Source organism: Prenolepis imparis, unplaced genomic scaffold (genome assembly GCF_030444845.1).
Source record: "Prenolepis imparis isolate NDT839.2.m4 unplaced genomic scaffold, iyPreImpa1.0 SCAF_14, whole genome shotgun sequence".
In the NCBI taxonomy this organism is placed as follows: domain Eukaryota; kingdom Metazoa; phylum Arthropoda; class Insecta; order Hymenoptera; family Formicidae; genus Prenolepis; species Prenolepis imparis.
Genome location: NW_028141172.1, coordinates 6501039 through 6511367, shown reverse-complemented (window position 1 = coordinate 6511367; position 10329 = coordinate 6501039). Strand labels below are relative to the sequence as shown.

At 26.6% G+C, this 10329-nt stretch overlaps 1 protein-coding gene across 1 annotated transcript; it reads left to right on the top strand.

The window, feature by feature from the left end:
• Positions 1-860: 860 nt before the first annotated feature.
• Positions 861-9642, top strand: LOC145945591 (aminopeptidase Q-like). The gene is made up of 7 exons (XM_083054649.1): positions 861-950; positions 2645-2765; positions 4641-5098; positions 6187-6657; positions 7454-7637; positions 8096-8246; positions 9566-9642. The coding sequence occupies exons 3-7, from the start codon at positions 4665-4667 to the stop codon at positions 9640-9642; spliced, it is 1317 nt and encodes a 438-aa protein (XP_082910775.1). The 5' UTR covers positions 861-950; positions 2645-2765; positions 4641-4664.
• The last annotated feature ends 687 nt before the right edge of the window (positions 9643-10329 follow it).

Genomic DNA, 10329 nt, shown 5'->3' with positions numbered 1-10329 from the left:
TAGTGGTACTATACCCGACCAGTGAAGGCAAGATAGTGGTACTATACCCGACCTTAAAATGCCTTGTTAGCCAAAATAAAAAAACACGTGTTTAATGTTTTTCGATGTACTACGTGTGCGCAAAGTTTCAAGAATATCGGCGAATGGCACTTGAATAGTGTTACTTGTCAGTGCTGCCAGTGCTAGCGAGTTTTTCCCAATAGAAGACGGTATCAGTTTTTGGTTCACGTGTACTTACGTATATCTTTTGTTTATTATAATCACATTATACATATAGTTTATGGCTACCTTAATATTGAAATATCTTTGTTTCAAATATGAGAAGAACAATATAAACGAATAAATTTAATCGAAATAACTGTTTGCGTGTTTGTGTTAAAAACATTTTCAATATAATAATACAAAGTAAGAAACTAATGAAAGAAATAGTTATCATCAATAAGTTGATATTATGTATAAAAAGTCATATTGTATTTACGGTATATGAATAAAAGAAAATTGAATTGTATAATTTAGCTTTCTTCTGCGTACTTTTTAAAAACGACAGTATTTTTTTAAACGAATTGATTTTTTCTTAACATCTTTCATTTTTTTCCATATATAAAAGTATTGAGGTAACATTATGAAGGACTAAATATTATACGAGATATTTCGTAGTTCTTGCAAAAATTATATCAATTGAGGTATAAAATATCTTGTAAACTTTTATATATTATGGCCATAAGAAAAGATTCGTAATCCGAATCTTTAGGTTGCTTCGCTCTGATAGGTCGACAATTCGCAGTGTGACACAGACTTTAAGGAGATATTTACATGACATTGTGTATTTCATTAGTTATGATACCGTCAGTATTCGATGGTCGTTCAAAGAGGTGAGATCGAGATTGAGTGATACTTTTGGCTACCACTTTTGGCTACATAAAACAACGGCTCGTGATTTAAAAAGTCATGTAAGTAAAATATAGAACACTTTGTAATTTTGTTTTACATATATGTATATGTATAAAAATATTTAGAGGAAACATAACTAGAGAATGTTTATTTTCCAAAAAATATTTAATTAATTTTTAAGAAAACATTTATATTCTTTTACTTCAATTATTGTCTTTATTCTCTCCATATTAAATTTAACGTAAAAACATTTAGATTTGAATTGTAATAACATCTTTCAAGTATATTTTAACGAATTACAATTAAGAACAAATTGCTTTGTTTAATACATTTAATTTCTAATAGATTTCAAAAGTCAATGTCTTATGTATAATTTTGTTAAACTATGTTGAATATGTTTTATAAATATAAATAAAACAAATAAGCACAATAGATGTTACATATCTTATAAAGAGAATGTTTATAATAAAAATTCTTTTGCGTTTTTTTATTTGCTTATTATAAACTTGATCTGATTTACTCATATAACATATATCAAACAAAATTTGAAATAAGTTTAACAGTTTGCCACAGATATTTCTTTGACTTTTTTTTCTACAATATACGTAAACTATAGATTTCCAGTATTGGCAATGAATTTCGGAACGTAGCTTATTTGTATATATGACTTACAAATGATATAAATCTGATATTAATATTGATAAACATATGTCAAACCAATAACAGACAAAGCCCAGTTATTAGAAAAAATTGTTTTATACATTCCTTTGTTAAAATCGATATACATTATATATTTTTAAATTTGAATACAGTTTTGAAAAAACTTTATCTTCGTTAAAAAGCTTTATTTTAGGTTAAAATAAAAGCCTCTAAAAGAAATTTTAGCTTCGACATTTATATGAAAATTATTTTTAAGAGAAAATACTATAAAGTATAATAATTATTATATGTACATGTTGCAACATATGGCATTTTAATTAGTGCAATCTAATTTGCTGTTGTGTATGTAAAAACAATATATGTATATAAGTGTGAAAAAAGCTTAAACTCTCCTTTTCCAAGCTCTGAAAAAAAAACTAACCAATTCATTTTATACACATACACTGAACACAAATGGAAAAATAGACAATCGTCACGAATAACGCCTAATTTAAAAAAATGTAAACAAATCATTTATTTATGCGTGAGCAGAATATAAACACTACGAAATGATGAATCCTACAAGTCTTTATATATAATAGAATATTTAAATAATATATTATATATCAAATTTTTTAATAATTATACCTTTTAGAACTAAGAGTGAGAAACAATTTTCTTGAGGTACTATAAAAGCTTTATTCTTTCACATATTATTCAAATTGATGCAGTCATCACGAAAGTGCACAATAATCATATTATGTAATATTTTCTCTATAAAAGAAATGACTTTCTTATAAGTATCGAACAAAATTCTCTTTAGTGAGTTCCATTTTAATCTGAAAGAAAGCTTTTCACAAAGTCGAAATGAGAAATAAGAACTATAGCTTTTAAGAACTAATACATCTTAATTCGATATTAATAAAAAAAACAATATAATATGAATCTCTTAATCAAACTTGTTTTATATAAAATTATAATATACACGACACTGAAATATATGATTACATTAAATAAATATAGGAAAAATAAAAATTTATTTTTACCTCGATATCTCGTATTAAACTTGATATTTTTGAAAAATAAGGTGATAAATAGTAAATGTTGTTTACAGATTTAACTGTATGAGGACACAATTTAGCTTACATAGTGAAACAAACAATTCAATTGAATATAACTTCTCCGTACAACTATAATTTATATTCCGCATATTTTATTTATCATCAGAATCCAAGGTAAGTATTCAATTGTTTTGTTTTAGTAAAGCTACACACGTATATGTTTTGATATAGTTACATATTAATTCACAATATCATAATAATACAATTAATTTGCACTAAATATTTGCTCTAAAAAAAATTAAAATTTTTTGCTAATTTTTAATATTTTATTCGTAAGTAGTATTTATTTACCGTTTGTGTTATAATTTATTTAGTATTCGATATGTCAATAATTATTATTATTACCTTCCATTTATCAATAATATTTGTTATTTTAATTTATCATTTATAATTCAAATTATTTATAATATGAATTATAGTTTTTACTCTTTTATTAGTATTTTTAATTTCAAAATCTATCTAATAAAACAATATTGTTTTACATTAGAAATAAAAATTCAGAAGTTACAATACAATTGCAAAATAGTATTAGCTTATTTATCTCATAAAATATACATCTAATCAAAATTACTGCCTGTGAGTCTGTGTGCGTGCGTGCGTGCGGGCGTGTGTGTGTGTGTGTGTGTGTGTGTGTGTGTGTGTGTGTGTGTGTGTGTGTGTGTGTGTGTGTGTGTGTGTGTGTGTGTGTGTGTGTGTGTGTGTATGGTAAAAGCGTTTTCAGTTATTACAGAAAGTACAAAAAAGTCGAAATCAAAAATATATCATTAAATTAGAGAATAAATAGTATTGTGAATAAATGTTAATGAGAGTGATAAATGTTAGAGGGAGTTGACATTATGATTAAAGTCAAAATTTAATTTCACAATTTAAAATTTTCAAGCTAATAAAACAGTGCGCAAGTTTCAAGAAAAATTGTCTTTTTTTAATTTTGAGATAAAGTTAATTTTTATTTGCGTTTCTGACTTTAAATGTATTAGAAAAATCAAATTGTATTTTTCATATGAGTTTTAATTCTATCAAAGCGCATTTTAAAGAGAAAAGTTTGAATTTTTCTGTGCTTTTTATCTCATATTGAGCTACGTCAACTGATTCAAGCTGTGCAGTTCAGGAAATCGCATCTTCCATTTATCAGAATTGCAAATTCTCACTCATTTGTCAATTTTTATTGCAAAACTGATCATTTCATGTAATCGGCACTAAAATTTTCTCAAAACTACAGACTTTAAGTTTCATTAAAATTTTTTAAACACATCGATATCATAATTATTAGCTTAGTTATAAATTCTTGAACATTCACAAATTTTTATTATTTTTTAAGTGTACTGCTCTTTTTTGGCCGAGTATATTTAATTCTTAACAAAGAAACAACATTCAACAAAACTGCGAAAAAATACAAGCTGAAAATTTTTGCGTGCCATTTTCAGATCAAAAAATACTATGATAAAAATACAATTTTAGATGGCTTTAACATACCTCTAAAATATTCAAAAAACTATCCTTTTCCTTTTATAATCAATTAACAACTCTAAAGTAACTGAAATGAGAACCAGTCCATCTGGTCCTTGCACATGCGCAGTCATTCCGCATGACAAAGTCTGCTGTTTCAATTATTTTACGCTTGTTGATTGACTGTCAAGAAAAAAAATTTTTCGGAGTATTTTAAAAATATGCTAAAACCATCTAAAGTTATGTTTCATCAAAATATCTTTTCATATAAAAATAGCACGTAAATATTCTCAATGTGTATTTTCTCGCCTTTATGATGTCAGAATCTAACGTGGCCGTGGCGAGTACCAAAAAGCCTTAACATAAAACAAAATATTCATAAAAGTATACAACTATTTAAATAGATTGCATATTTTATAAATTGCTGCAATTTTTTGATATGTTTATCTTTCCTCGGACAGAAGTCGGCAGTTTTGCATTTTTCTTATATTTACTTGTCTATTTCTATTTATTATTTTAATCTTAATTAAAATGTGTTTGCAGGTATTTAAAGCAAAAACTGATATAATGTTCCTAAAACTGTCATTAATTATTTTATTACACATTGTTGTAATGGCAATGGCTTCTTCGTCGAACTGTCTGATACCACACCATTATAATTTAAAGCTAAAACTGGAATCAAGAAATATGTTAAAGGGAGAGTCCAATATCTTAGTTTCCTTAAATTGTGCAACTCAAAACATAACTTTTCATGTATCAACTTATATAACTATATTGAAAATGAATATGAAGTCGATAATAAATTCAAAAATTTATGAAGCAAATTATATAAAAAGATTAAGAAATGGTACTGCCGTTTTTAATTTAGCTGAACAATTATGGCCTGATAACGACTTTGAATATGGACCTTATTATGTAAATATAGAATTTGAAAACCTCATATCTGCACGATATTCTTCAGAGTTTTTGCGAACTTATTGGAACGAACATAAACAGGAAGAGTGAGTAAATATAAAGATATATTAAAAATAAGAAATAAATAAATATATATAAATAATATATAAATATATAAGTACATACAATATAAATACATATCTTATAATTATATATATATATTTTTTTTTTATTACACATACACATACGAGGGCAGTTCGATAAGTCAGTGACTTTTACAAGATTTGGCACTCAAATCGCAATCTAATTTTATTTCTGATATTTACCATCTTATTTAAGTATACACACCAAGATGGTAAACATCTCAAACGAACGTGTTTTTAATATATTGCATAAACATTTGGGCATGAAGAACCTGTCCGCCAGATGGGTGCCGCGCTTGCTCACAATCGACCAAAAACCATAACGAAATTCAGTGAACCACTTGTGAACCATTCCATGCGACGGAGCAGAGTCCCCATAATACTTTTTTAGCTTTTCTTCAGTTTCCTTAATGGTTTTTCCACGCAAAAAGTAATGTTTTATTAGCACACGAAATTCACTTTTTTCCATTTTAGCAAAAAACACTAACTTATCCGCTTTAGAACGCTGTCAAAAAATTTCTATTTGACAGATCTACTTGAAACTTGGTGTGTATACTTAAATAAGATGGTAAATATCAGAAATAAAATTAGATTGCGATTTGAGTGCCATATCTTGTAAAAGTCACTGACTTACGAACTGCCCTCGTACATACTCAAACACAACAAAACAAATATAATATTAATTTTATATTATTTATATATATATTATTTTTATATATATAAATAAATATATATATATATAATATTTAAAAATAATATATATATATAAATAAATATATATATATATAATATTTAAAAATAATATATATATATAAATAATATAAAATTAATATTATATTTGTTTTGTTGTGTTTGAGTATGTATGTGTATGTGTAATAAAATACATATATAATAATAAATAATAATGAATAATGAGCAATAAATATTATCATTTTTTTAAACATTATTTATATATTGCGCTGGCACATTCTGCAATGTTTATCTAATAATTGATGTAGTGGTAATTGCTGAAAAGTTGTCATTTTCTAGAGCATTTTATTAATATGTGATAGGTGGATGATCCTGATAATAAATCAACCGCGAACAGACGGAGAATTGTTTCCATGTTTCGACGAGCCGGAATTAAGTGTCACCTTTAATATTTCTGTAGAACACGACAAAGAATATAAAGCTTTATCGAACATGCCGACACGAGGATACGAATTTAAAGCCAACGACACGATAATGTTTACTCATTTTATAACGACACCTAGAATATCTCCCAAAAACGTAGCAGTTTTGATATATAAAAATCACGTTGTGCATCCGATTAACGTTTATAATAGGAAAGGGACTGCTATCACGACGTGGTGCAGACCGGATTTGGCACGCTACTTGGAATTTGGTTTAAATGTTGCTGCAATGATAGCTTTACGTTTAATAAGCGAACGGAATATCCTGAAAGATGTTTCAAAAGTGGATTTTGTTGCCTTTCCGAATTTCAAGAACAAAATTTGGTGGACCTGGGGTCTGGTTATTTACAAGTAATACATATACATTCTAGATATAATTGTAAACATATATGAATATATATTTAAAATATTATATTATTATTTTTAAAATTCAAAATTCAAAGATATGCAATTTTCTATTTCTATTGTTACATCTGATGGCTTAATTAAATAGAGACTTATTACGGAATTTATGCAATTATTTATTTATTTTAAAAATTTAGAGAATAGTATATTTTATGTAATTCGGAAATATGTACTCTTATCGATGCTCAAGTAATTTCTAAGCGATTATAATATATTACTATAAAACACATACATATATAATATTTACTTATAAATCAATTACCGAATAACTTACATTTATATGTAATAGCCATACAATAATTGAGAAATTTGTTTGTTGTTATATCAAATTAAGAATTCAAATATTATTAACGATTTGACACAATTTTGAGTTTTTATGTTAAAGATATAAGTTTCTGTTCTTATTATTCAACTCATTGTATGAGTACAATTTCTTTATTTTTTATATATTAATTGAAAATTTGCAAGAAGACTTATTCTGTCACTTCGAGAAATAATAATGATAACCAAAAATATTGAAAAATATAATTATTATCATACTCATTTCAATTTTGAGAAAGAAAAAAATAAAGTTAAAATAATTACATATATTTAACATATATAATACATTGAATAAATTGTTACAAAAATTAACAACTTTTTTGTTTATTAATGTTTAATTAATCCATTTTAAGTTTATTAAAATTTTAGTTGTGGTTCGAAATAATAAACATATTAATTATTATTTACAAACAATTTTCAGTGAAGCAGATATTACCTACAACGAGAAATTACATCTTCCTGCGCATAAATATATAATGATACGCTCAATAGCTCATGATATAATATCTCAATGTTATGGCTACCTCTTCGATCCGCTTAATTTGTCTCACTGGTGGTTAAACGAGGGTTTTATTCTGTTCTTTGAAACGTATATCGTTGATAAGGTTTGTATTCTAACATTGATTTCTAACGTTAATTATAAGAAAATTTTGGTTGAAATTGGGTTGTGACAAACTAAAAATTTGAAAATTGCCTTCTCATTTGATGAAGGTATAGAAGGAATGTTATTATATTATCTTTTTCACTATCTTGTGTGCAATATCATCACTATTTGAATAAGAACATTACAGAGCAGATAAAAAATATACTTAAAATTTGTTATTGGATTTTAAGAAGAACTTGCGTTTATATTTTCTAATTCAACAATAATAATTTTCATCAAATTGTTAAATAATTGTTTACTCATTTAACTAAAAAATTTAAAAAATATAATTCAAATTTATATATAAAATAACAACGGTTGCATTTGAAATAGCTAATAATTTTATATATTATTACTTATTATTAATGTGATTTTCTTATAACATTTTATATTTATTCGAATACATTTATATGTCTGTAGGCTTTACCAGATTCTCGCATGATGGACTTGTTCGTAGTTCAGGCTAAATATGAGTCTCGGTTTCTAACAATAAACGCTACAAATAATTTTACGAAAGATACATACGATATATTTAAAATTAATTCAATTTTTACTTTTTCTTCTTTTAAAGGTATGTATGTATGTATGTACATTTAAATTTGGAATTATGAATTAATTGAAATATATATTAAGATACATATATATAAATTTTTTTTAATTTTTTCAATATTTTTTTCGAAAAATATATTTAAAGACAAAAAAATGACCACCTTATTAATGACAATAATTTTCTTTTTTTTCAAGTTATAAAAATTTAAAATTCTCGGAAATAGTTACAATCAATTTTTAAGAAAAATGTGTAATTCGGAAATCGATAAAGATAAAAATCTAAAAAATTCATAAAGTCTACTTTCAATAGATACAAAAACATAAAAAAAATTTAAGCAAATCAAAAATGGTCGGGGAAAAAAGTCGTTGATTTGGCGTAGAATGCTCCATATATATACTACGCAAAACAATTAGGGGAGCGCTTTAAAACTTGCAAAATTTGATGATATTTAAGAAGCCATATCTCGGCTTAGAGAGGTCGTAGAACAATGTTTCTGGGCGCATTTTAACGGGTAAAGCCTCAACATTAAAATGGGTAATGTAGCATTATTCGTCTCACCGAACTGTTTTTCGTGTGAGGCTTAAAATCAGATGGCGAAAAAACTCTGGAAATTTCTTGACTTTGTAGTTGTCCATGGAAAAAGCAGGGATGGAACCATAAATGCCACCATATTGGCTTTGAAGTAGGAACCCTTCTCTTTAAAATGCCGCAAGAAACATTGCTCTATTATGTCTAGAAGCCGAGTTATCGCATTTCAAAGTCACCCCTGCATTTTGCAAAATTTTTAGCAATACCGCCAGCTTTCGCGTTATCCAATGTGCACCACGGGGAGGTTGCTCGGTCGGATTTTGCGCATCATGTGTATGGTGTATGTGTACGTCAATGTTTTGCGTAATTTACACACATATACAAATATATATTTAAATAAAAAAATTTGTAAATAATATAATTAAACAATAATTACATTGCCACAACCATAAACATATATCAATAATATCAAATTAATCAAATGCAATTTTATATTTATTTTATCTTATTTGCTTATATTTTTGTTTTAAATAATTTTTCTTATATTATAATTAGTTCTCTCTTTCCTTCCCTCTCTCTCTCTCTCTCTCTCTCTCTCTCTCTCTCTCTCTATCTCTCTCTCTCTCTCTCTCTCTCTCTCTCTCTCTCTCTCTCTCTCTCTCTCTCTCTCTCTCTCTCTCTCTCTCTCTCTCTCTCTCTCTCTCTCTCTCTTTCTCTCTCTTAGTATTTAGTATTATTAGTTATGTTTACATGAACATCATGGATTATATTTTTAAGATGTATGGAATTAAGCATGATTTATATTTTTATAGGAGCCCTTATATGGCGCATGTTAGAAAGTGTAACTTTCTATATATTTTGGACATCTATCAATACGTATGTAGAGTGAGTGTTACTTATGTTGTATTATAGTAATTATAAGAATTTCCTTAAATATGGACTCCCATAAGGTTTCTTTCTAATATAAATCTTTATTAAATATTCTATTAATTAACCTTGTTTATTTTAATTAGTGTTATAATTATGTAACACACAAAAGCATAAAATTATCTTCACAAAGAAACAAAAAACCAAACTAAAATATATTTCTTCTCAGATGTCATATAATGCATAATTTATGAACATATATTTTAATATGGATTACCTGGTTTTAATACAAATTAAAGTTTGTTACAAGTGTATCTCTGTGTATTTTACTCGTTACTTGATTCATTTAATTTACGCGGGCTCGAGCCACCGAGGGGAGACAGATCTCTTGTTTTAGTTTTCTTTATTATGTACGGCTCCTCAGTCTGTCTGTGCTCCTCGTTGGTCGCATCCGGACATGCTCACTGTCGTGACACTTTCGTTTCTTTCATACTTTTGTTATTCCGGTGCCCGGACATTTATAGATCTTAATAAACTTACATTTTCACGCAATCTAAAATTGTGTTACTCTGCCTAATTCCAACAAAGTCCAACTGGCAATAATAATAATCTTAATTATAACAATTTTTTATGAGATCTAATATATGAAGTAATACCTATATATAATCCATAATAAATATACCTATACACAAAACGTATATAGAAGTGT

Coding starts and splice junctions, on each gene's coding strand:
- LOC145945591 (XM_083054649.1), top strand. CDS start 4,665: ATGTTCCTAAAACTGTCATTAATTATTTTATTACACATTGTTGTAATG. Junction 5,099..6,186: donor AACGAACATAAACAGGAAGA/GTGAGTAAATAT, acceptor AATATGTGATAG/GTGGATGATCCTGATAATAA. Junction 8,247..9,565: donor TACTTTTTCTTCTTTTAAAG/GTATGTATGTAT, acceptor ATATTTTTATAG/GAGCCCTTATATGGCGCATG.